We start from the raw sequence: 26,726 nt of genomic DNA on the forward strand, positions 1-26,726 counted from the left end.
GGTACATCACAATGCACAATTCTAATAAAAGATGCTCCAGCAGTGATATTTTACGGATGCTTTTATTAAACAGATGTGTCAGGAGAGTTAACAGATCCTCTTAAAAAGGTTCAAAATACAGTACAACTTCTCTTATAGGGGTTCTCCGCTTTAGACAATCCAATCCCTACTTGTTAGGAGGTTACCTTGACAATAAGCTGATCACTGCGATCAGTTTTAATCTTTGGAGAAACCTGGCAGCAAATGTTCAATTTCCCTGCAGTGCCACCCCAGGGGAAATGGAGTATAACACATTACCCATACATGTCAATAGGTTGTCTGTATAATGCCGGACAGGACAAGTCCCCCAGAGCAAAAGACACCAAAATACGAGGATCCTGAACAGACGACCCCACATAATGAACTAAGAGTTCCATAATAAGGTATATAAAATTGGGTTTTCTAACCAGGACAACTCCTTTATTATACAGATACAGGCCGCTTCACATACCTTCGCCACGTCATCTAGGTCGATCTTTCCGTCCCGGTTCTCATCCAGGGCCTCAGCTATTCTCAGCAGTTTTTGCTCGGGGATTTTCTGTATGTGCCTCATGATGTTGATGAGTTCATTAATGCTGACGAGATTCTCCCTAAAGGCGAAATACAATCTGTGTACAGCAAACATAGCCATTAAAAGAAGAGAAAAGTGCGAGCGAGATAAAAGGGGCAAAGGGAAGCAGGGATTGGCAATTAAGCCGGGGACCTCGGATGATTGCCGCTCACATAAGATCTGGAAGTGGTTGCATGGTCGCAACAAATCAAAAAACACACACAAATTATGGACCTGGATACAAAACTAAAAAGGTGAAAACAGGTGGATAAAATAAAAACACACAAAGACAGATGGCAAAAAACAGAAAAGCCACCAACTGGCATCTCCAAAGAAGCAATCTCCTGCCATGGTCAGACTTTTCTGTGGAGCAAGCGACATTAACACATCGTGATTCAGCAGGGGAGACAATATTCACAGCACAAGCCCACTTTAGGACATCAAGATACAGTTTTATATATAGAAAACATAATTCGTTTCTATGCAAGTACTTTGCTTTACTTCTATGTGCTCACTACACTCACTGCACCACCAGGGGTCAGCAGTGAGGCCTGAGATCACGCAAACAGAATAAGGTTTAGGCTGTGTTCCCCAAGTCGGACATGCTGCGTAAAAACTATGCAGAGTATCCGACCCGGAACCCGCAGCACATTCAGTCCGTAAAACACATTGTGGTGCGACACTTAGGCCGGAATTTCTGCTGCGGAAAGCGCTAAAAAACAAATCCCCAAAACGTTTATACTTACCCCCTCCCTCACTTCTGTGCATAGTCCGGTCTCCTAAGACATTGAAAGGTCATCCAAGGAGGCCGGACTGCAGGAAGAAGCAGTGAGTTCTGGGTAAGTATGACTTTTCTCCCGAGTTGTGTTTTTTGCGGCGGAATAACTCCATGAATAATGGAAAACGCATAGCTCGCATGCTATACGGTTTCCGTATCTCCTATAGTTGTGAATGGCAGTTACGGAAGCAGCGTAACATGCGAGCTACGCAGTTTCTGTAACCACCATTCAGTTCTAACTACCACATATGTAGAATTTTTTTTTGTTTGCAAAATAAAACAAATTTTTAGGGAAAAATAGAAAAGTAAAATAACGTATTTTTTCTTTTTTTATTTTACGGTGAACCGTTTTTTATTTTTTCTTATTGACTACCATCAATGTCGGATTACTGGGACCCTCACCGATGCCTAGAACTAAAAGGAAGTATCTTAAAGGGAACCTGTCACCAGCATGTCACCTATTAAACCGGCAATACCTGGTGGTACTGGGTGAAAAAACATTTTTATGTAACCTATAATTATCTCCTTAGCCGGCTCTGTATCTTCAGTATTCAGTTTTTTAGTGTTCCTGTGTGTATGCTAATGAGCATAAGGCTATGTTCACACACAGTGAGCAAAACCGTCTGAAAATATGGAGCTGTATTCAGGCGAAAACAGCTCCTGGTTTTCAGACGGTTTTTTTAACAACTCGCATTTTTCGCTGCGTTTTTCGAGCTGTTTTTCAATGGAGTCAATGAAAAATTGCATCCAAAAACGTCCCCCGAAGTGTCCTGCGCTTCTTTTGACGAGGCCGTATTTTGACAGCGACACGTAAAATAAAGGCTCGTGGGAACAGAACATTGTAATTCCCATTGAAAGCAATGGGCAGATGTTTGTAGGCGTATTAGAAGCGTTTTTTCAGGCGTAATTCGAGGCGTAAAACGCCCGTGCGTGTGAACATACCCTTAGAGTCATATCTTCATTCCTCAAGCCTTTCCGAGTTAACCCCGCCTCGTTACTTTTGATTGACAGCTCCCCCCACCACACATGAAATCCCGTGCTTGCACATTGATGTTCTGTTCTGGTGCGTGCGCACATTGGGACACAATAGGCGCATGCACAGTAACTGGATTTGAGGCCCGGATGAAGCAGGGAATGGTGTCGGACCATACATGACGTGCGCACGCGCGCCATCTCACACAAGATTTCAGCATTCAGGGCGGGACAGTTTCCGGCGGTGGGCGGGCCTAAGAAGAGGAACGAACGAGACTGCCGGATTATTACCATAAAAAGGCGCAAAATGTTTGCAGGCAGTTATTTACGGTCAGAGGAGTTTAGTAGCGGGGATAACGGCAATGAACTTCTGACAGCAGCGGCCAGCGAGGGGTGAGGAGAGTTCAATAGGTGAAATGCTGGTGACAGGTTCCCTTTAATAACTGGATTTTAGTTTTATTCATTAGATGAGTCTGTAGAAGAGAAATGTTTTTATCATTTTATAAAGCTATATTATATAGCTCTTTATTTTTAAAAATTTCCATGGGTCGGCCATATTGAAGAGTCGGCAGATTGTGTGTGCTTTATGGCAGCTGCAATAATTGGGAGTTAATTGAAAGAGAAATGTCAATCCATTAGGTTATGTTCACACCCTTAACAAAAAACGGCTGTAAAATACGGAGCTTTTCAAGGGAAAACAGACGCTGATTTTCAGCCGTTTTTTATGCATCAGGCGTTTTTTCATGCGTTTTTGGGGCGGACATGTCTGGTTCTGTAGTCTGCAGCGGAGCTGTGTACAGCCCTCCTTCCGCCAGAGATTATGAAGTGACAGGGGAGCTGCATATAGAGCCTTATATTTGTGTATAGTGTTACTATTCTGCCTTATCTAGACCTCAAGAAGTACAATAGACCGGTCATTAACTAGCCCACCCACTGTTGACCCTGTCCCAGTCTACACAGAACAGCAAAGAGTCAGCCTATTGTGGGTGCTCTAGTGAAAGATAATTTTTTTAGTCATAGTCCCATAAAAAAATGTTCATAATAAAAACCTGATTTAAATAATATGTAATTTTCCGCTAATACATCCCCTTTAAAGGGTCAGCTTTTTTCCTGACACAGCACTACTCTAAGAGCTGCCATTTTATTCTTGGCATCGGTGACTGTCACCGCAGTCGGTCGCCCACCGATCAGGCATTGTAGGCATATCCCACCTCTATACTATTAGTGGTGAGAAAATCCCTTAATAATAAATCAATAATTACAAAAAAACTGTCTTATTCGTGTAGTGATCATGCATAGTCTGGCAGAATTTACCCAAAAAGAAGCGAACTAGGCACAGGTCTAGAGAAGAAATAAAAATATCAATTGGCTCCTACATTTTTTGATTTAGGAGCCAAGAATGCCCAAGAGTTTTTTGTGTTCGGGTCTATTCACACTGGTGGCCGTCGGAGCTATAATTCAGGAGGACTTCCCTGTATACCTCCAATATGAGCCACAAACATATGTCACTGTATAGATCTACAATGGCATATGCTGCAAATAGGCCATCATTGGACTACGGTTTTTATTGGATGTCGCTGTATGGAATAGTATTACACCATTTCAAACAGTTAAAAGAAAAACAAACAACTACATAACGTATAACAGCCTGACAAATGCCTAAAGGACACCCATGGCACCCGACGGATGAAAGGGGCCCGAACGAACCTTGCAAACATGCATAAGGCTCCCATCTCTCTTTACACAGCGCACCCAACGTGTGAGTTCTGCCGGTTTCGCATACAAGGTGCTAAAAAAATCCAGAAATGCCATCTAAAGAAGAACCCTTCACGCAGGAATTAATCTGAACTGTATTTTAAAAACGAAGGCCCCATGCAGACGACCATAGATTGCGTCTGTAATTAGGGTCCCATTAATTTCTATGGCCGACAGACACATTCCCGTATATTTATGGGAAGGTGTCCGGGCCATGTCCTATTTTTTTTATTTTATGGACCGTGCTCCCATACTTTAAGGTGGCTCTCAGTAGCCGGCCGGGCCCGTAATTACGGACCGTGATTACGGGCACGGTCGTGTGAACGGGGTCTAAGACCCACAAAAATCTCCTAAGAGACCAGAAAACATCTGCCCTTACCCAACAGGTGGAGAAGTAGCACTTTCCGCATCCAACACCTTGTCCTCGTTCTCCAGCTCAGTTATGATTTTGTCAATCTTCCCAATCATACTGTTCACCCTCTTCGTCAGCCTCTTGCTCGCCTTCGACTCCTCCACAACCATCTCTTGTCCAGACTTTGACAGTTCCTTCTTCATTTCCTCCAGATCCTGCAAAATGGACAACTCAATATCTGGTCCGATTCCAAACATCGCTCAATGACACGACAAGGCACTTCTGACATACATCATGGGGGTCCGGGTGCCATAGGAACAAGGGGGCTGGGAAGGTTAAGAGCGCACTGCCCCATCAGCTTTATTCAGGAGTGGCGGAGACGAGCATTTAAAAGAATGGTAGTTTATTGCCAGTCTTCACCACTCACCACTGAAGCTGAAGAGGATTGTGCCCTGCGGGAACACTCAGGCAGCCCAATTTACACCCCCAACCCCATCCTTAGCCTTATAAGTATTTCCTCTCCTTCCTCCCAACCATTTGAATTTACAAGTCCAGTTTCTACCCACCATATTGCTTGCAGAAAGCAGCGCGGCAGCATCATTACTCGCCCTCTAGCCAGCCGCAGCTCCGAGGGTGGTGATCAATGACTGTATGGCAATTGTTTAAAGGGGCAGCACAGATGATATTTAAGTGACAACCGCAGATCACGCAGGATGATGGAGATCTGCCCTGGTCACTCAACACATGCATAAACTGTTGCTAACAATCCAGAAGAAAATCTGGTAAATATATTCTGCAGAGATCCAGAGTTTCTCGCTCCATGCTCAGGTCTATCTGAAAATCCCATAGACTTCAAATCACGACAAATTTAAAGCAGCAGTTGACGGGCCCCCGGTTCTCCTGATGAGTGAGGGTCCCACCTATCAGGCATTTATGGAATAGGCTGTAGATCTGCCATAAATAAGATGCAATTAGCCATTTCCTTCCACCTCTTACCTCGCTGTACTCCTGGACGTCATCCTTCAGTTCAGACAATTCCTCCTTCTCCTTCGTCAATAACTTCTTCTGCTCTTTGAGCTTCGTGCAAGCGTCACTTAGAATGTCGATTTCCTCCTTGGTTATTTCCTCACCCTAAAAAGTCAAGACTGTTTTAAAATCATCACATTCAGCTCCGAAGTCACCATTATATTTAGATCTGTGAAGACACAAAGTGGCCAAAGAGAAGCAGAATTCTCCTCGACACCCAGCGTCAGAGACATCTGCTCGTGTTCACTGCCAGCAAGGCCTGCGAGGATGCCGGGGCGATGAACCCCAACATTAAAAGTCGCCACAAAATCTCCTTGTGCAATACTGAACTCTTCTAGGCCTCCGAACACAGGGGGCATGTACAGAATTCCATTTGCAAAACCAATAATCTTATCAAATATATATATTCTTCCAAAATAAACCCTATGGCCCTATATCAACCCCAAAGTACCCTATGAAAAGCCCTTGTTTATACTTGGTTTCCACTGGAAACGTCCTCCAGTAGTTTTCGGTTTTAGACGCGAATGCGCAGTTGTACGCCGCGATCACTGTATAGCGTCGTGGTTTCTTACCAGGCATGCGTCTTTTGCCCGGCCTCGCAGCACAGGGCGAGCACCTGCAGAGCGTCACACTTGGTTTCAATACAGCCACGCGTTCCTCGGCACTGTAGCGGCGCTGCTCATCTGTGTGACCGGTGCAGCCGAGCGTGCGCAAAAGACACAACGAAGCCGCGGTACAATTCTTGACACCATGTAGTGAGCACGTACACCGTACCCACAATATCAGCCAAATATTTACAATTCAACTAGTGCCAGTGAATGGGAACAATGTTTGTCCTCTGAACACTGAAAAAGCGGCACAGACCCATTTCTACACAGCTGAGAGTTTGCTACAATTGCATCCCTTCCAGAGGATCTTCTGCAAAGTAAATAAAGCAGCAGTACAAGTCTCTCTCCTCTCCTGGTAGCTCGCTACAATGTATCAGGGAAGGTGCAATTTATCAGCCTAGAGCCCAAGCTGTTGTCTAGACCGGTCACAATTGTAGCAAGTTGTCGGTGAAGAATGTTACGTCTCTGAGAAGTTGAAAAACACAAAAATATAAGTACCATATTTTTCGGACTATAAGACGCAATTTTTATCAATAATAAATCCTGCTACTTACACTATGTTAGACATCTGCACTATGAAATTATATGTAGATAATATATTTTCTTACAATCGTTTATATGGTCTCTGCATTGCCTGATGAAGGTCATAAGTCCAAAACGTCGCACTAGGTTTTTGGGCAAATTTTGAATAAAAACAAAATTTTCTTCTAAACTATAAACACTGTGTGCCGAATACTTTTGTTCATTACGATTGGGTTTGGACCCTATTCGTGCACCTACCAAGTCTAGTGCGATCTGAACCACTACATATCCACAGGATATGTCATAAATGTCAGATAGATGCGGGTCCCACCTCTGAGACCCGCACCTATCTCTAGGACGGGGCCCCCTAAACCCGGTTTTAGCTTACTCGGCTCCGCTTTCGCCCGGCCACTTCCTGGTTACATGGTCGGGAGTTACGGAAACAGCCTAGTGCTCGCTGAACTACGCTGCTTCTGTAACTGCCATTCACTACTACGGGAGTTACGGAAACAGCGTAGCTCAGCGAGTTACGCTGTTTCCGTAACTCCTTCGTGTATTGCCGTGTATTGTACCGGCGATCTAATGATCGCAGGTTCAAGTCCCCTAGGGGAACTAATAAAATGTGTAAAAAAAATAAAATAAATTTGGATCGCTGCGTCCGTAAAAGTCCGAACTATTACAATATATCATTATATGACTTGCACGGCGGACGGCGTAAATAAAAAAAAGTAAAACCCCAGAATCGTTGTTTTTTGGTCACCTTAGCACTAAAAAGAATGAAATAAAAAGTGATAAAAAATAAATAAATCATATGTACCAAAAAATGGTGCCAATAAAAACTACAGCTCGTCTCGCAAAAAATAAGCCCTCACACGGCTCAAACTATGAAAAAATATAAAAGTTATGGCTCTCAGAATGTGGCGAAACGGAACAAATTTTTTTTTTTTAACAAATAGTTGTTTTTTTTTTGTAAAAGTAGTTGTCTAAAACCTGGGTGCGTCTTATAGTCCGAAAAATACGGTCCATAGAATTACAGAGCAGGATACAGACCTTAATACCCTCCAAGACTGGTGCCGTGTCTATCAGGACCTCTGCTTGATCAGCTGCCGCCCCTTCTGGTCTAGCCGCCATACTCGTCTTCACTTCAGCAGAAACAGATTCCAGTTCATGAGCGGCCTCCACCTAATGAAATAGAAGAAGTGTCTCCGTGAGCAATAACTGCGTCTCACTGTCCCTCTAGAAGGTCATGTTCACATTTGCGCTGTTTCGATTCAGAACAGAAGCCACAACGCTCTGCCGGATCTACCGTACCACCAGTGCTGGATGGCCCACATTGACGTACAATGGGGTCCGCTGCGTTTCAGCGCGGAGGAATAGCGCCGCACGCAGCGCTATACTACCAGAAAGAAGGAGACGGGTCTCTTTAAATGCACAGTAAACCAGAGAGAAGAAAAAAATAAAAAAAATAAAAAAAAACCGTTTCCCTCCTGGAGAAGCCTAAATCTCAAACCTACCGTAAAAGGGACAGCTGTTGCTATGCTTTGGGGAGCCCCTGTAGCCTGGTTGGAAAGACTGGCCTATATATTCAAATGTACTAGTTCTATAGGTATAACATGAATAAAACATTACAATCGGACCTGACCAGGAGAGAAATCCCTATAGCTCTTTTGAAAATCCCTATTTGTTAAAATGTTCTCTGGAAAAAAAAAAAAAAAAAAAAAAAAAGGTGTCCCATTGCTGGGACCCAGAGCGATCAACCATTATCTGTCGGGAGTTCAATTCCCCTGCAGCGCCACCTAAGGGAAAAATTAAGCATTACACATTAGATGTTGAAAATGAACGGGCTGTGTAATGAATAGACGTGGCAAGTCCTCAAGACTGAGATACATTGCCTCACTGTACAGTGAAACGGAGCCGGAGAAGTCACACCAGGCAGATCTACCATTCAGAAGTATGAGAGCACTGGCCGACTATTCTTAAGGGAACTGTAACGGAGGGCATAATGGCCTTGCATGGAGTGAACAGCTCCCATACTCAAACACAGGCCACATTTCAACTAGAGGGTCACGTGCAGTGGTAACGCGTTGGCACATAATCCCTCTGTAGTTCCGGTACTTTTGTGGACGTCACTCAGATTTGGTCAATCCAATCAGAAAGCACAGCTTTACCTTAGCTGCCGTCTGTAAGCTTTCCTTTGCAACCTCAGCCATTCTTTCCATCTCCTTCTCCTTCCTAATGGCCTCCTCCTCCTGAAGCGTGGCCTCCAGCTTGGTCTTGTTGTCCACCTTGTCACACTCGACTGCAGCCACTTTCACCTGGGCCTCTTTAGCCTGGGAAACACACGCTCTCAAGTTACTTACAAAACATCTACGGACAAGTATCAAAAATTCAACAGCATGATCATATGGAAGGATCTATAGATGACAGGAGTATAAAAGGGGGAGGGGGGGATGCACCTGAATGTACTTAGATCTTTGTTCACAAAGTGCCCAGAGATTTTACCTGCGGGAAATCGAAGCAAAGACCATTGATTGGCTGGATCCTTTGTTTGGTATCTCGTCAAAGGGTAACTAAACTTTCCAAAAACTTTTGACATTTCATAGTGACATGTCAGAGGTTTTGATGGGTGGGGGTCCGAGCACTGAGACCCTCACCGACCGCTAAAATGAAGCGGCAGAAGTGCTCGGGTAAGCCGCTTAGTTTCTGATCGGCTTACGGACTCAGACTTTCCTTGGAACAGTGTATGGGTTCAATAGAAAGCCGCCAAATCAGCATTGAAGCGGCACCGTGCTCACACGAGAGCTTCTGCAGCTTCGTTTTAGCAATCAGTGGGGGTCTCAGTGCACAGATCCTCACTGATCACTATGTCATGTCAAAAGTTTAGTTGGACTCTAAAGGGGCTGACCAGTGCAAGCCCGGCATCTGAAAGTGTATAGTTGGCCTCAACAAACTTTGACGATTACAGCTGATCGCTGGAGGGGGAGCTGCAGCAAAGTATACAGCTCCCATGCGGAGGAAATGTAGCATTACACAGCGGCCAGTAAAATGAACGGCTGTCTATGTAATACAAGGACGAGCTGGGTCCGTCAGTAAAGGAGCCAATGATACAATGTTAAGTGGAGACCCCTCTGTATGACGTCCATATGTTCTTATATACATAAGAGTTCCCCATAAACATATCTGCTTGGATTGAGAGAGAATGCGTGTATAATGCTGTAGGTAGAGGGGGATAAGCGTCTGCTAAACACATCTGACGGCAGCTTATCTCTTAAGAGTACAAATAGGGCATGTTGCAATCTAACATTAGCAATCTTATTCCCATGACGGCCGACATTCAAGCTGTGGCATTTGGATTGTTGGGGGAGGTAGCGGAGCTGTAGGCATATTATAATGGAGGGGGACACAGTAAGTGGGGTGTATCTGGAGACAATGTAGGCACCCTTATAATAAAAGGCAAAAAATATGCGATGCTATTTTAAATTTGAGGAATCGCCTAGTTGGTTTTCCATTTCTGGTGTTGCAAAATAGCACATTATACCGCAGTCCTGTGCTGGAATCCAGCGCCAGATTATCAGACTCTCCTTTAATTCAGCATCCAATCATCCAGAATGCTTTGCTTCCACAACAAGTAGATGTATTCTTTAAATGACAATGCTGAATGTGTGTGCTGCCCCCTCCTGCATGTACACTGATCATACAACTGCTGACCCGGGGGGGGGGGCGTACATACCATGCTTTCGGGTAAAGTCTGGAGGGTTGTTTTGAGCTGATCAGCTGGTGACAGTGTGTCAGGGAGATACAAAGCTCGGGACAATAGAAGCAACGATGTAGGAATTTCCTGATTCAAGTGCAGCTCCAGCCACTGTAATGGGAAAAGCAAAACGGCACATCCATTATGTAAAACGTCACATTCCCTCCATACGTATAAAACGTTAGCGTGCGCCATTTCCAAGCAACAACTGACTCCGGGAAAACAGTTGTCCTATACAGCTAATGGTAGTTCTGAAACTAGAACATATTTCACTGTATGAATAGACACATTTGCCGTTCAGGATTCTGGGAAAGCTGGATGATAACCCTTGTGAAAGCTGTAATGTGTATATTAGTGGTCACTGTTTCCAAATCAGATATAACAAACCAAAAAAAAAAAAAAAAAGGGGACTCACAGAAAAGTTCTGCTAGGGTTGTAGCTACAGAGCAGATCAAGGCAAGCCCAGATCCATTATTTAAAGCGAACGTCCACTTTTGAACACCATTTTGCCATCTTAATCTATTGTTTGTGCCGCTTAATTTCTTAATATATCTTTACAGTGGTTGGGGCTCTGTTTCCTTGGCACCTGAGCTCTAAATCCTTGGTACAGACAGGTTAAAATAGTAAAATTCTGTTTGCCGGCAGCCACCACTAGGGGGAGCTCAGGCACTTGCGGCGTCCTGTTAAATATTGAATAATCAGACGGACGTATAAAACTCATTTGTAAGGGTAGATAAACGTCTGCCTCTTCAAGCAATACTCGGCAATAGCCTTAACCCCTTAATGACCGGCAATGCGCCTTGTCACTGTGGTAATTAAGGGTACTTATAACACCGTGCTTTTTGACAGAGCGGTGTTAAAAGCCTGGCACGTTTGCCAGCAATAGCGGCGGTCGGACTATCTAAAGACACGTCCGGGTATACGCACAGCCCGTCTTTATTATTAATACCGGTACCAGGAAGTAATGGGTGACTGTCGGGATACTGAAGATAAACAAGAGCAGGGATTTTTGCATAAAAGTGCGTCAATTTGTGTTAGAGAGTGTATAGTATGTGCGGTCACAGCACCGGCTGAGTGAATTATGTTAGTTCGAAAACCCCTTCAACGCGGTTTTCCAGTTGTATGTAAGCCGTGCGCACTCACTGTGTAAGTTATGTAACTTTCTAATACACTGGCTGTCAATTTCTAAAAATGTATAAGACATCCGCTTGCTGTTAAAGGGATATTCCCAACTCACATTTATGGCATTGCCATTTCCATAACTCGCATTACACTGAATAGAGAGCCATGCGGCCATCTCTTCATTCATTCGCTGCCAGGATGGTATGGGGGTCCGTTCTCCACATAGGTGCAGATATGCCATAAATGTATTCGTTTGGAAAACCTTTAATGGAAACATTCTTCTTTACATTCAAAGACTGAAAACCCATCCTGAAATGTGCTGCTCACACAGGTGTACGGTTTGTTACAGTGTATCAGAGATTTACAGCTTTCTAAGCAGGAAAAGTTGTCAGCTTCTAAATGGAAAACTCAATGAAGGAGATTCACTAAATACATGCGCCAAAATTCTGTCTCAATTTGCGGCCAAAAAACGTACATGCCTCGCAGCAGATTTATTAAGTGTTTTAGACACCCATTGCCCTTTTTTTAATGGGGCCTAGAAAAAAAAAATCACTGTGTGATCATGATGTTGACTGACAGAGACCGCGGCATTTAAGAGGTTTGACAGAGGGAGGGGGCCCAGTCTATCACCCATCGGCGTTCCATGATCGCATTGCAGTGGCAGCCAGAAGTCCAGCATAGACCTCCGGGCCCGCAAAGACCTCCGGGCCCCGCAAAGACCTCCGGGCCCCGCAAAGACCTCCGGGCCCCGCAAAGACCTCCGGGCCCACTATGGTTGTTTGTCTATTAGGCAGGAACAGCTTTGGTATAAAAGCATTATAGAAGCGATCAGCAAACCACCTTGGGAAGTCCCCCAGTGGAACTAAAAATAATATTTGAAGAAAGAAATAGTTTATGTAAAAAAATATACATGCACACATAAAAATATAAATAAGCTGCACAAATTTAAATTTATACAGAGATTAATAAATACACCTAGAAAGCCCCGAGCAATGCTGGAAGCCACGTGGGGGGGGGGGGGGGGGGAGATCCGGGCAAAACTCGTTCTTGGCGCAATTTTGGTTCACATTTGTGGTTGTCACTTCTCAAGCACTGCATGAAAAATCAAGTAGAATACATTTGCTACACCGGCAGTAACGGTTGTAATACTGCCCCCTACAGGCTGCAATTTTGAATGGAACATCCTGGAGAATCTTCGGATCTGACTGGAGAAGCTGGAATCATTTATAATCTAAACCGTCTCCGGCAGGTAAGGCATCAGTAGGCGGTTTACCCGCCGTCTCTCACCTGTTTGAGCTGCTCTCGTAACCGTTCCTCAGTGACGCCAAGCGCTCGCATTCCCCTGGCGCGGCACGCTGCCTGCAGTTCTTTAACATTAAGTGTGTCCACACCTTCTTCTGCAATAAGCTGTCATAGAAAAGAACACGAAGCAATGTAAAAAGAAACATATTCAGGCGCACCGACAGACTCGGGTCATACAACCAATTATATATAAAAAGCAGTGTCTGTTATTCTAATACAACAAACAAAAGATAATAAAGACTTATTTCCATCTAAGATATTTATGGCTTATCCACATGATTGGTGGAATAGGGTGTCCCCTCACCAGCTGCCACAATGGAGAGGCGGGCGCACGAAAACGTGCTCGTATCTTTTTCTGAGATGGGACCCTGTGGATATGCCCTAAATGTCTGAGGCCCCATGCACAAAACCGTGCCCGTAATCGCTGCCAGTGATTGCAGGCACGGCCATCCGGCGACAGCAGCTGACCGCCGCCCGCATTTTCGGGCTGTGCTCCTATGCAAAGTATGGGTGCATGGATCATAAAAAGCAAAAGATAAAATATGCCCCATCTTTTGCGGATGCTTTCTACGGCCCGGACACCTTCCCACAAAAATACGGGAAAGTGTCCTTGGTCAATAGAAGTGAATTGGTTCGTAATGGCGGACAAATTCTACGGTCATGTACATGGTGCCCGTAAAAATCGCCCGTAATTACAGACCCATTCACATCTATGGTCTACGGACACCTTCCCGTTAATTTACGGGAAGGCGTCCGGGCTGTAGAAAGCTGCCGCAAAACATAGGACATGTCCTAGCTTTTGCTTTTCTTGGACCGTGCTCCTGTACTTTATACGGGTGGCTGTCCGCGACCAACAGCGGCCGGACGTTCCCGCAATCGCGGGCCGTGATTACGGTCGTGTGCATGGGGCCTCAGATGGGACATTTCTAAATAATCTCAGTACATCTAGATTGTTCTTGACATGGTGAAAACCTGTATTCAACATCTTACTTCTATGCTGAGGAATGATTGCTGGAAGTTACAGGCCTAAAGCCAGAGGCTGCCCTACTGAGAGTCTCTGATGACATCACTTCTCCTACTGAGAGTCTCTGATGACATCACTTCTCCTACTGAGAGTCTCTGATGACATCACTTCTCCTACTGAGAGTCTCTGATGACATCACTTCTCCTACTGAGAGTCTCTGATGACATCACTTCTCCTACTGAGAGTCTCTGATGACATCACTTCTCCTTCTGAGGTGCAGCCATGGAGAACTTGTGTGGATTCGGATATACCAGGCGTGAATAGTGGTAGTCATGTGTACATCTGTGGAAACATGGACGTGGGGGGTGATCTGAATCCACTATTTACTAAAACCCACCACTACACGTATAAACTATGAGCGCACTTTTTACATGCACTTATGCGATTTTGTTTTCCATAAGAGCCGCTCGTGCGACATTTCCTACAAACCATTAAAAAAACCAGATGCTGGGGTTTAAGTGTTCTGAATATTTCTAAGTATTACCAAGCGGCTATGACAACACCTTGACTAGATTACACGTGATCGTGAACAATCCTCTATGGGTGTACCTGGATATTCCGGAGGTATCGCCTACCCCCATACAATCTTTGCCATGGATGCCCCCCCCCCCCCCTACGCTCTACTCTTCTTACCCCCTCCCTCACATATTTTATCGGTGTGGGACAATATCAAATATTCTAGCAGATTAATCTCTCCCCACCTACCCCTCATCTCCTTATGGCATAACCCCCTGTTCTCCCCAGGAGCAGAAAATTATCAGGCCTTTAAATGGTGGTGGTCTCATGGTATACTTGGGGTTCACCACCTTCTCTCACCCACACACACTCTAGGATTCTCTCGTTCTGTGATCTCCAAACCTCTAAGGTCCCTAGTGGTGAACGGTTTCGATATCTACAGCTCGAGAGCTGGATTAATTCTCACCTCAGCAACAAAGCTGAATCCGACTCTTAGGCCTCATTTACACGAGCGTAATATACGCGCGTGCGACACGCGTGCTTTTCACGCGTGTCGTACGCACCTATATTACTCTATGGGGCAGTGCAGACAATGCGTGAATTTTGCGCAGCGCGAGTGCGTTGCGTAAAACTTACGACATGTTCTATAATAGTGCGTTTTTCGCGCATCATGCACCCATTGAAGTCAATGGGTGCGTGAAAACCACGCATGCCGCACGGAAGCACTTCTGTGCGAACTGCGTGATTCGCGCAAGAGCTGTCAAACTGAATGTAAACAGAAAAGCACCACGTGCTTTTCTGTTTACAAACATCCAAACGGAGTGTCAGAATTTAGAGATGAGCGAACCGAACTTCACCGGGTTCGGCCGAACTCGTTTTGACCGAACCTGGCAAAAAAAATTCCGGTACGCGACGTCAGGAGACAGTCACTGTCCAGGGTGCTGAAAGAGTTAAACTGGTTCAGCACCCTGGACAGTGACTTCCGATCACAATATACATGAACGTGTAAAAAAAAAAAAAAAAAAAAGCTCTGACTTACCGGTAACTCCCGGCTTCTTCCTCCAGTCTGACCTCCCGGGATGACAATTCAGTCCGAGTGACAGCAGCAGCCAATCACAGGCCAAGCACAGGCTGCAGCGGTCACATGGACTGCCGCGTCATTCAGGGAGGTGGGACCGGATGTCAAGAGAGGGACGCGTCACCAAGGCAACGGCCGGGAGACCGGACTGGGGGAAGCAGGAAGTTCTTGGTAAGTATGAAAGTCTTTCTTTATTCACAGGTTGGTGTATATTGTGATCGGAATTCACTGTCGAGGGTGCTGAAAGAGTTACTGCCGATCAGTTAACTCTTTCAGCACCCAGGACAGTGACGGACGTCGACTAGCCTCATCTCTATGATGGCGGCTGCGCGAAAATCACGCAGCCGCGCATCATACACTGATGACACACGGAGCTGTCAAGTGCCTTTTGCGCACGCAAAACGCTGCGTTTTTTTGCATGCGCAAAACGCACACGCTCGTGTAAATGAGACCTAACTCTCAGTTCGAGAAAATCTGCGAAACCTGCCCAAACTCTAGAGGTGTAATATACACACTATATAAACGGCTCCTCAGTAATCCAACCCTGCTCCTCATACATAGGTTGATAGATGGCAACGGGATTTGGGGACTACGATTGAGCCAGCAGATTGGCGTAATATTTGATGCAGTGTTTCACATTGCTCCACTAACAAGACTATCATGGAGTCCGCTTATAAAGTCCTGATGCGGTGGTACTTCGTCCCAAGCCGAATTGCGCACGTCTTTCCTACTTCTTCTGCCTCCTGCTCCCGTGGTTGCCCCTCACCTGGCGACATGCTCCACATATGGTGGTCCTGTCCATTAACTCACTACATTCTGGAGCAGAGTTTTCGGCCTCATCCGGAGCCTATTTGGTATAATTCTTTGCAAAAACCCCAAGTTAGCGCTCCTTCATCTCAAACCCCCCGCTCTTACATACACACAATTTCAGCTACTTTCCTACATTCTTCTTGCCGCCAAAATGACTATTGCCCACTCCTGGAAAAAACACTTACTTTTGCGGATGTCAGATCCAGAATGGATAAAATATTTATTAATGAAAAGCTCAGCAGCATTTTATTCGATAAGATTCCTACATTTGAGAAACTTTGGCAGCCCTGGATTAGTTATGCCTGCCCTCCTGTACCCGCCACCAGGATTACCAAATTGTAATCTTTTTCTAAACCTCTGACCGACCCGTCCCTATACCCCTTCAGGCTGCCCCCCCCCCCCCTTGTTACTTATTAATCTTTTGCGTAAAAGGTTTGCATTTATCTATTTTTATTGTAAAATCTCAATAAAACAAAAAAATGATGCATTTAAAAGGTGTCATATAGTAATAAAAAAAACATGGCCGCTTGCTTTCAAAAACAGCGCCAAGCCTGTCCATGGGTTGTGTCTGGTATTGCAGCTCAGCTACATTGAAGTGCATGTGTCCGAGCCCATCCCGGGCCGTGTAAACGAGTGCCGATCAACGAGACAGCTCGTTGATCAGAGATCGTTTGCTCCTTTCACAAGCGCTCGTTACGATCGCTCGTCCCCCTACATTTCTATCATGTCTGCAGCGCGACTCCGTAAACACAGGAGATGCGCTGCCGACAATGATATTTTACCTTTTTAAAACGATATGATGAGCAGATGAACGAGTGTTTGCTCGCTCATGTGCTGATCGCGTTAAAAGGGCCTTAAGTCTCTTGCGTCAGGCTGAATTGAGACCGCTTTGTCAGAGGCTGTATTGCCTACACATGACAGGCCGGATCAGATCCCGTTTTCGTCTATAAATATATGACTCACATATTACCACCATCTGAATGAAGCTTTATGATTAAGTTCTTGAAAACTCTCCCCCAAAAATCTGCAAAGGCTATTATTTAAGATGGCTAGTATACAGTTGCAGTGGTCATAAATACACAGAACATAAATAGACTTCAGTAAATATGCAACCTGGGGGGACTCCAGCTGTAAACCTAGAGTTCCCATTATGCCCTGGTAGGCGGAGTGGCACAGCTTATAGACCACCAAGGTTCATTCTCCTCAGTAGCCTTAAAGCTGGCCATAGCCCCGAGTCTACCATAAACATGACCATTCAGCATCGCCAATCATTCATATTAATATAATGGGGGGGGGGGGGGGTAATCAGCAGCCAGACATCTCTGGTATCGACTGTCTCCAGGGAAAGCAAATAATTGGACAGTTATATATGCAACCTCCCTAATCCTTGTCTGCCCCATGGTACATGCGGGGGACATGTGGCTGGCACCCATGGACATCAGACGGTCTTTGGATCCTGTCATTCGGCAGGAGCCTTGGAGAAAGCTCTCCCTTCAGCTTTAGTTGAATGCTTTGAACGTTGGAGTAACTATCTAGTCAGTACAATTTACCTTGTCATCGGCCTTAATAGACCTCAGCTTCATGGTCAGCTGAAAGCGAAGGAAGTTATTGGTCCCAATAGACTGCTGCTCCAGGAGTTTACACAGAGCCACGAGCTGAGGTCTGGTCAGGTTATCGAGGGTCAGCTCATCTTCAAACAGCTTAGAGAAGCGAACAATCTCTTCATTACTGGGCCGCTCGCCGGTGCTCCGGATCTGAAAGTAAAGCAAGACTTTATTACCATGCTGTAATCGAAGGTTAGAAGGTCTGGCAGTCAGGACAAGGAGCACTGATACGGTTCACACTGTCGCCAAGTCTTCCGTTTTCCTGCTCCGTCATAAGAGCACAAAAAAACGAATATGACGGAGTGGCGGATGAGGACTGATGCGGATGTCTCATCAACCACCACGGGTACTGACGCATCAGCTCATCCCTGATCCCAGCTGCATATAGAGCAGTGGTGGTCAACCCAAAATATTGTGGGGCCTCAAAATGCGAAGGGGTACAGATACATGATTGGCTTTTTCACACAGCTACAATTGTGGACTGCGATTTATCTATATTTTTTATTTAGCTAAAAACAGGTTTTCAAACTGGGAGGTCAAAGACCCCAGGAATATTTTTTTTTAAAAAAGCCCAACCGTAGAAGAATATATGAACACACACCATTTGGAGATGGGAAAGATACCCCAGTGCAGCACTCTCTGCAGAGCTAATCATTATCCTGGGGGGCAGCAGCACCATGTGCCGTCTCCTGGGCTGCATGCGCTCCCAAGGCCACCAGTTTGGCACTGCTAATATAGAGGGTCCCAACCGTCCATTTTCTATGACAACAATTAGGTTATTGAATTTATTAACAGATCTCTGCGCATTATTAGCAGCAGTCACAGGTGTTGCCCAGTTTAAAAAAAATAAATAAATAATTCCATACACCCCATCAGGGAGTTCTGAGTTAATAGAGGGGGGGGGGGCGCTGTTCAGGATCCTCATCTCTTGGCCAGAGTGGAGAGGTAAAGGGCGTCTCTAGCTCTGTAGGACGAGTCCTGTATTACATTATATAGACATCACTTTGATATGAATTAGCATTGTGTAACACTTAAAGAGGCTCTGTCACCAGATTTTGCAACCCCTATCTCCTATTGCAGCAGATCGGCGCTGCAATGTAGATTACAGTAACGTTTTTATTTTTAAAAAACGAGCATTTTTGGCCAAGTTATGACCATTTTTTTATTTATGCAAATGAGGCTTGCAAAAGTCCAAGTGGGCGTGTTTAAAAGTAAAAGTCCAACTGGGCGTGTATTATGTGCGTACATCGGGGCGTGTTTACTACTTTTACTAGCTGGGCGTTCTGACGAGAAGTATCATCCACTTCTCTTCAGAACGCCCAGCTTCTGGCAGATCACGCTGTGACGTCACTCACAGGTCCTGCATCGTGTCAGACGAGAGAGGACACATCGGCACCAGAGGCTACAGATGATTCTGCAGCAGCATCGGCGTTTGCAGGTAAATCGATGTAGCTACTTACCTGCAAACGCTGATGCTGCTGCAGAATCATCTGTAGCCTCTGGTGCCGACACGATGCAGGACCTGTGAGTGACGTCACAGATCTGCACTGTCAGAAGCTGGGCGTTCTGAAGAGAAGTGGATGATACTTCTCATCAGAGCGCCAAGCTAGTAAAAGTAGTAAACACGCCCCGATGTACGCACATAATACACGCCCAGTTGGACTTTTACTTTTAAACACACCCACTTGGACTTTTGCAAGCCTCATTTGCATAACTACAAAAATGGTCATAACTTGGCCAAAAATGCTCGTTTTCTAAAAATAAAAACGTTACTGTAATCTACATTGCAGCGCCGATCTGCTGCAATAGGAGATAGGGGTTGCAAAATCTGGTGACAGAGCCTCTTTAATTTTACCTGTGTTGGCGCTGCAGGGAAATGAAACACTTTTTTGCCAAGTTTCCCCATAGTGAACAACTGATCGCTGTAATATCCAAACAGCGAATGCTTGATGGGATCTGGTAAACTAATGTGTTGTCTGAGGAGGCTAAACTTTTTTTTATAGTACCATATAAATCATTTATAATCTTAAGGCCAAAGGGACGTTGTGGAGAGTGAAGGAGCCAGTAGTAAATGACTTCTCTCCCGCCGTTCTCTGTGACCTCTGGTATATTGGCCATGCAACTGACAAGAAAAACACCTACTGGCTCTGCTTAGCTAGTCGTGCACTGGAACGTGTTTTTTATATGTTTGCCTTTCTTACATACTGCACCATTCAGCTTCGTTCACATCTGCGGCAGAGTTCCCATCGGAGCTTTCCGCCAGGGGAACCCATGAACGGAACCCTGATTTCAATAGTGACTGATCTGGTGCAAATGGTTTCCGTTTGTCACCGTTGTGTAAGGGTTCCGTCATTTTGACTAAATGAATAGCGCAGTCAACTACGGTATTGATTCCGTCAAAACAACTGAACCCTTACACAACGGAGACAAACGGAAACCATTTGCACCAGATCCGTCACCACTGAAATCAATGGTGATGCAAACGGAATCCTACGGTTTGTTTGTCTCAGTTTGGATTCCGTTTATGGGTTCCCCTGACGGAAAGCTCAGACAGAACCCATCAGCGGAGTCCTGACGCTGATGTGAACGAAGCCTTAGAAGGGCATGGGCTTTGTAAACTAGTGTCCTGTATAATCTCATATACAGAAATCACTACTGACCATCCAAAGCCCAACCCCCTCCTATTAACTCAGACATATTAAAGGGATTTTCCCAAAATCATACATTATTACCTATCCACAGTACAGGTAGTAACTTTCTGACCGCTGGGAGCCCCACTACTGAAATCATCATCGCTCGTGAGAACTGGGGTACTGAACTGTTCGATTGCAGTAATGAGGTCATTGAATAGAGAAGCGGTCGAGTATACATACTGCCGTAATATTCAATGACATTGGGAAGAACGAAAACAGCAGCAGACAGCACTTACTCGGCTGTTTCTATCAATCACACAGACAGTGAATGGAGAGGTGGGCAATGTCCTCATTACTGCAGGGGGTAGGATCTGGGGGGGGGGGGTCACTCCCTTCCTAACACACGCAGAAGCAGGGAGTAAAACATGAAATCCTTCTTCACCACTTCAAAACGACTGCCGAGCCCTGGATATGGCACCTAGAGCGTTTAAAACAAAGATTCTGCTCTTTAATGTGATCCGAAGATCGAAGCTCTAGTAATGACCTATTACAAAAGGTGTCTGGCAGTAAAAGCGTTAAAAAGAAGCATCCCGATACAAAAATGCCCCAAATTTGGTGAACAGCTTTAGGCTGGATTCACACAGGTCGGATACGCAGCGTATCACACATAGGACCCGCAGGGAATTCTGGCCGAAAAACCGCATCAAATTGTGGTGCAGATTTTCGGGCAGAATATCCACTGCGGATAACAGATCCTTAAAAAGAAGTCAAATTTAAAAACATAAAAATAAAGCCACAATACTTACCCCCGGGTGTTGCTATAGCGACGCATCCCTCTGTTCTCCGTGCAGCCCGGCCTCCTATAACGACACTGCAGTCCATGTGACCGCTGCAGCAGTCATTGTCGTCCCAGGAGGCCGGGCTGCACGGAGAACAGACGGGGGAACAAGGAGCTGTCGCTACGACAACACAAGTATAGACTTTGTTATTAATTTTAAACAAAAGATTTTTTGGGATTTGCGATTTTTGCGGTGGAAGCAATCAGTTTCCACTGCAAAACCCGCCACAATTGCTATTTGTTGCGGGTTTCACCTCCTCATAGAAAACCTGCAACAAAAGTGCAACGATTCCGCAGTATAAATTGACATGCTACAGATTGGAAAGAAAACCCCCCAAAAAAACGCACTGCAAGTCAAGTTATGAAACGTTTTCGCAGCAGATTATTTTTCCGCAACGAGTGGATGAGATTTGTACAAATCTCATACATTCTGCGGATTTTACGCACCGAATTCCACAGCGTTTACGCTACAGGGGAAGAAGCCAGCAGAATTCTCAGTTTACCACTGCCTGGTGTAAAGATTGGTACAAGATAAGAAAAAAGCAAAAGTCCCTCATCTCACACCTTTTGGAAAAAGGTGGAAAATTCAGCGGTGACGTTTCCTTTGGCTGCTTTGTTCCTCAGCGCCATCTCCTCAATGGTGTCCTGCAAGAACTTCGCCAACTCCAGCTTCACTCTCAGCTCCTTCTTCAACCTCTCCTCCTGGAGCGCAAAGAAAACAGCGCAAATATTAGAAAACACGATTTAGTCTTTAATGTCTCATATCCATACCCTACATCTACCTGAACGTCTTTAGTCTTACATTTCCAGGAGTAATAACAAGAGGAACAGCACAAAGCAAAGTTCTAAGAAAAGTTGTTCTAGAATTGTTCTTTCATAGGGAAGAGAAGTATCTAATAATAAAGACATGTCAGAAGAGATGACAGACCCTCGAAAGATTTGGGAAAAAAAAAAAAAAATGGCTTCTATCTTCCAGAAGCAGCGCCACTCTTGTGCATAGGCCGTGTGTGGTATTGCAACTCAGCGACATTTAAATGTATACAATGCCAGACTGTCCGTGGACCGGCATCCATGTTTTTCAAATCTCACACAAGCCCATTATCAATCAACTTTACACTGAGTTACCCGTCTAGTCTTATTGATAAGCGGGTGTATACTATAAAAGGAAATGATGCACAACTGGAGCTTCTCCTGAAGTCCTGCCATGTAAAAGATAATAAAAAAAAAAACAACCTATGGGAAGAAGTGGGTAAAAAAAATGCCCTATAGCTTCCTGTAGCTTATAGTTTCAGAGGGAGAACCATTGTGCCAACCTTACCGGCACCTCCTATAGTTACACTACAGCGGGTACACTTAATATAGGCAGATGGCACAGTCCTCCAGATCACATATTCACCTTCTTTGAAGTGGTCTCGAATGTGGAGGGCAGCATATTTGGAAACAGCTTCAATACAATCGGAAGAAGGAACTCCATGAAGGGGACGATGATGAAGACGAGGAAGGGGACCAGTCGGAAGAGGTCAGCGCATATCCTCAGGAACTGCAAGAGACGAGAACAGAGAAAATGTCAGGATTACCAACACAGAGCTGCAAACCGCACACTCCTATCCTATCCACACCGGTCAGATTTGGTGTAAAAATTTGACTAATCTGCACTGAATCGTATGGATTTGCCGCTACGGATTTCCTAAGAAGCCAAGAAATAAAAAAATCACTACATTTAAAATCCGCACTCGTGGATTTTGCTGCGGATCCGCAGGTAATCTGCAACACTAAAATCTGCAATCAAATCCTAAACTAAACCATTGAAGTCAATAGGGAACAGAATTTAACAATCCGCAACGTAGGTCAATTTCCACGCTGAACATCTTCAGAGCATATGGAGGAGATTGGTCATCCACTTGCCAGCTGCCGTATTCCTCTGCCGATTTTCCATCCCCCAAATCCCCTAAGTTTTCGTTCATGCATAAAAAGCGTATAGCATAGAATACAGATCATCATGCACAAATGTAAAAGCCAGATGACCCTGGTATAGGTAATACTCCCCATGTGGGCCTTCAGGACACCGGACCATGCTGTTCATAATAGTTTATGCTCAGTCATTATATACATTGTGTGTGTGTCGTGTATGATCATGCATTATAGTAGACCAGGTGTCAGCAACGCCAGCTGTTGGGAAACTACAACTCCCAGCATGCACCGACAGCCAAAGGCTTTCGTATTAAAGTCAAAGGCTGTCAGGGCATGCTGGGAATTGTAGTTTTACAACAGCTGGTGTACCGAAGGTTGCGGAGCCCTGTTCTAGACATATATATATTCAGGTGAGGATGCCTGCTGACGTTATTACAATACAGAAACATCACGTGTAACCTGACGACACACTATAACTGAGGGTCATTGTACCCAGGAGCTCTGGAGGCCTCGCTATAGAGAGCACGGATCAGTCACCGACGTGTGTGATAATCTATAGACACCGGGGGAGGGGGACAGAGAACGCTAGGAGGTGGCCGTACACATCGTCTGCTATAGTCATCGCTGTCACACAGAAAAGTCGCACATAAGGGCAAAATAAAAGGTGTAGCAGTCGTAAAAATAAAAAATACGGCTGCCACACACTGTCCCAAGGCTGGCAACGACCCCCGACCCCAAAACATTCATAGACCATCTCCAAGCTGAAGATACTGCGATTACTGAACAGGGTCTAACAAGTAAATCTATAGGGGATTATGGATTCCTACACGCGTGATATATGGGGGAGGGATTTATTAAAAAGGTTTACACCACATTTCTGGATTAAACAACAAAAAAAATAAATAAAAGCACATTTTGGAAAACGCCATATTTGCGCTAAAACTTGCTACTTCTCTCCCCTCTTGAAAAGTGGCGTCGATAGTGGGCGGAGTTAAAAAGGAGGGTCAGGGCCAGCAACTTAATGATTTCTGCAGTCAGAAAATGGCGCAAATTGTAGAGCAAATCTACGCCTGCTCGCAGCAGGCGTATATTTCATTTCCTGTTTTTAGGACTGCCCAAGATGCACCAAATTTATTAAGAGGCATGCACTTCTTAGTGAATTTGGCGCATTTCGCTAATACTTCAATTTCATACGTCTTAATAAAATCCCCCCCCCCCCCAATGTTTGGTAGCTAATTTTGGGCAGTCTCACCCCCCCCCCCCAACATGCTCCATTCCTGATGTTTTTGAAGGCAGCAAGAAAAATCAATACAACCACAAGGTCGTCTCTTACAGCTTGACATTTTGAGAGTGTAACAGTTCTGTGGACAGATTTGCAGAGTTTGGGGAGATCTTAATTTCTCTGACCATTCGTGTGTGAACCCAGTCTTATAAGGCAACCTCTATTCCAATGGAAGCCGGAGCCACGAGACATTTCCCTGGCTAATGCAGAAGTACATGGTGGCCATTCAGATGAAGAGTCGTCCATGTAATGCGTAGGTGGTCAGGGGCTCTCCCTTCTAGAGCCAGGTCCTGAATGATATCCACGTACACTAATAGGGTATATGGACAGGGGCTGTCTTCATGACGCAACCCTAGTAATGTCAAAACTACACCAAGAATAATTTCTTGGCCCCCGCAGCCTGGCAGATCTGCTGCTGATTGATCTGTTACCAGTATCACCGCACAGCCTGGCATCAGTTAATCGAGCGTGGTACAAGATAAGCAGTCACATCATTGGAAAGGGAAAAGAACAAATACTAAGTGTTAATCTTCACACACAGCAAGAGAGCGGCCAGCGCTACAGATGAGCAGCTATTAGTGACCTCGGCGACAGCTTAGCCTGTCCTGACCATCATTGATCCCCACTGCTAGAAACCACATACAGTGAAGGAAATAAGTATTTGATCCCTTGCTGATTTTGTAAGTTTGCCCACTGTCAAAGACATGAACAGTCTAGAATTTTTAGGCTAGGTTAATTTTACCAGTGAGAGATAGATTATATTAAAAAAAACCAGAAAGTCACATAGTCAAAATTATATCTATTTATTTGCATTGTGCACAGAGAAATAAGTATTTGATCCCTTTGGCAAACAAGACTTAATACTTGGTGGCAAAACCCTTGTTGGCAAGCACAGCAGTCAGACGTTTTTTGTAGTTGATGATGAGGTTTGCACACATGTTAGATGGAATTTTGGCCCACTCCTCTTTGCAGATCATTTGTAAATCATTAAGATTTCGAGGCTGTCGCTTGGCAACTCGGATCTTCAGCTCCCTCCATAAGTTTTCGATGGGATTAAGGTCTGGAGACTGACTAGGCCACTCCATGACCTTAATGTGCTTCTTTTTGAGCCACTCCTTTGTTGCCTTGGCTGTATGTTTCAGGTCATTGTCGTGCTGGAAGACCCAGCCACGAGCCATTTTTAATGTCCTGGTGGAGGGAAGGAGGTTGTCACTCAGGATTTGACAGTACATGGCTCCATCCATTCTCCCATTGATGCGGTGAAGTAGTCCTGTGCCCTTAGCAGAGAAACACCCCCAAAACATGTTTCCACCTCCATGCTTGACAGTGGGGACGGTGTTCTTTGGGTTATAGGCAGCATTTCTCTTCCTCCAAACACAGCGAGTTGAGTTAATGCCAAAGAGCTCAATTTTAGTCTCATCTGACCACAGCACCTTCTCCCAATCACTCTCAGAATCATCCAGATGTTCATTTGCAAACTTCAGACGGGCCTGTACATGTGCCTTCTTGAGCAGGGGGACCTTGCGGGCACTGCAGGATTTTAATCCATTACGGCGTAATGTGTTACCAATGGTTTTCTTGGTGACTGTGGTCCCAGCTGCCTTGAGATCATTAACAAGTTCCCCCCGTGTAGTTTTCGGCTGAGCTCTCACCTTCCTCAGGATAAAGGATACCCCACGAGGTGAGATTTTGCATGGAGCCCCAGATCGATGTCGATTGACAGTCATTTTGTATGTCTTCCATTTTCTTACTATTGCACCAACAGTTGTCTCCTTCTCACCCAGCGTCTTACTTATGGTTTTGTAGCCCATTCCAGCCTTGTGCAGGTCTATGATCTTGTCCCTGACATCCTTAGAAAGCTCTTTGGTCTTGCCCATGTTGTAGAGGTTAGAGTCAGACTGATTAATGGAGTCTGTGGACAGGAGTCTTTTATACAGGTGACCATGTAAGAGCTGTCTATAATGCAGGCACCAAGTTGATTTGGAGTGTGTAACTGGTCTGGGGGAGGCTGAACTCTTAATGGTTGGTAGGGGATCAAATACTTATTTCTCTGTGCACAATGCAAATAAATAGATATAATTTTGACAATGTGATCTTCTGTTTTTTTTTTATATAATCTATCTCTCACTGGTAAAATTAACCTAGCCTAAAAATTCTAGACTGTTCATGTCTTTGACAGTGGGCAAACATACAAAATCAGCAAGGGATCAAATACTTATTTCCTTCACTGTATATAGCCAGGATATGCCCGGGAAGAAGCGACACAAATCCATGCAAACTCATTTGGACCAAATTATTCCAGCAAGGAGAAGC

The 26,726-nt window shown here is 44.9% G+C and overlaps 1 protein-coding gene across 2 annotated transcripts in view; it reads right to left on the bottom strand.

Annotated features, from left to right (window-relative positions):
* LETM1 (leucine zipper and EF-hand containing transmembrane protein 1) overlaps window positions 1-26,726 on the bottom strand; it is a 51,172-nt gene that overhangs the window by 5,057 nt on the left and 19,389 nt on the right. Inside the window, exons 4-13 of one of the 2 annotated variants that reach the window (XM_075856990.1) lie at window positions 22,617-22,760; window positions 21,785-21,922; window positions 17,696-17,899; window positions 12,763-12,882; window positions 10,333-10,464; window positions 8,771-8,932; window positions 7,653-7,784; window positions 5,443-5,577; window positions 4,474-4,661; window positions 491-629 (exon numbers count right to left, since the gene is read on the bottom strand). In XM_075856990.1, coding sequence (XP_075713105.1) covers window positions 491-629; window positions 4,474-4,661; window positions 5,443-5,577; window positions 7,653-7,784; window positions 8,771-8,932; window positions 10,333-10,464; window positions 12,763-12,882; window positions 17,696-17,899; window positions 21,785-21,922; window positions 22,617-22,760 — 1,494 coding nt within the window. Of the gene's footprint in view, window positions 1-490; window positions 648-4,473; window positions 4,662-5,442; window positions 5,578-7,652; window positions 7,785-8,770; window positions 8,933-10,332; window positions 10,465-12,762; window positions 12,883-17,695; window positions 17,900-21,784; window positions 21,923-22,616; window positions 22,761-26,726 lie in introns of both variants that reach the window. The other variant, XM_075856981.1, reaches the window with a different exon arrangement.

The sequence above is a fragment of the Rhinoderma darwinii genome, chromosome 1, assembly GCF_050947455.1.
Source record: "Rhinoderma darwinii isolate aRhiDar2 chromosome 1, aRhiDar2.hap1, whole genome shotgun sequence".
Lineage (NCBI taxonomy): Eukaryota > Metazoa > Chordata > Amphibia > Anura > Rhinodermatidae > Rhinoderma > Rhinoderma darwinii.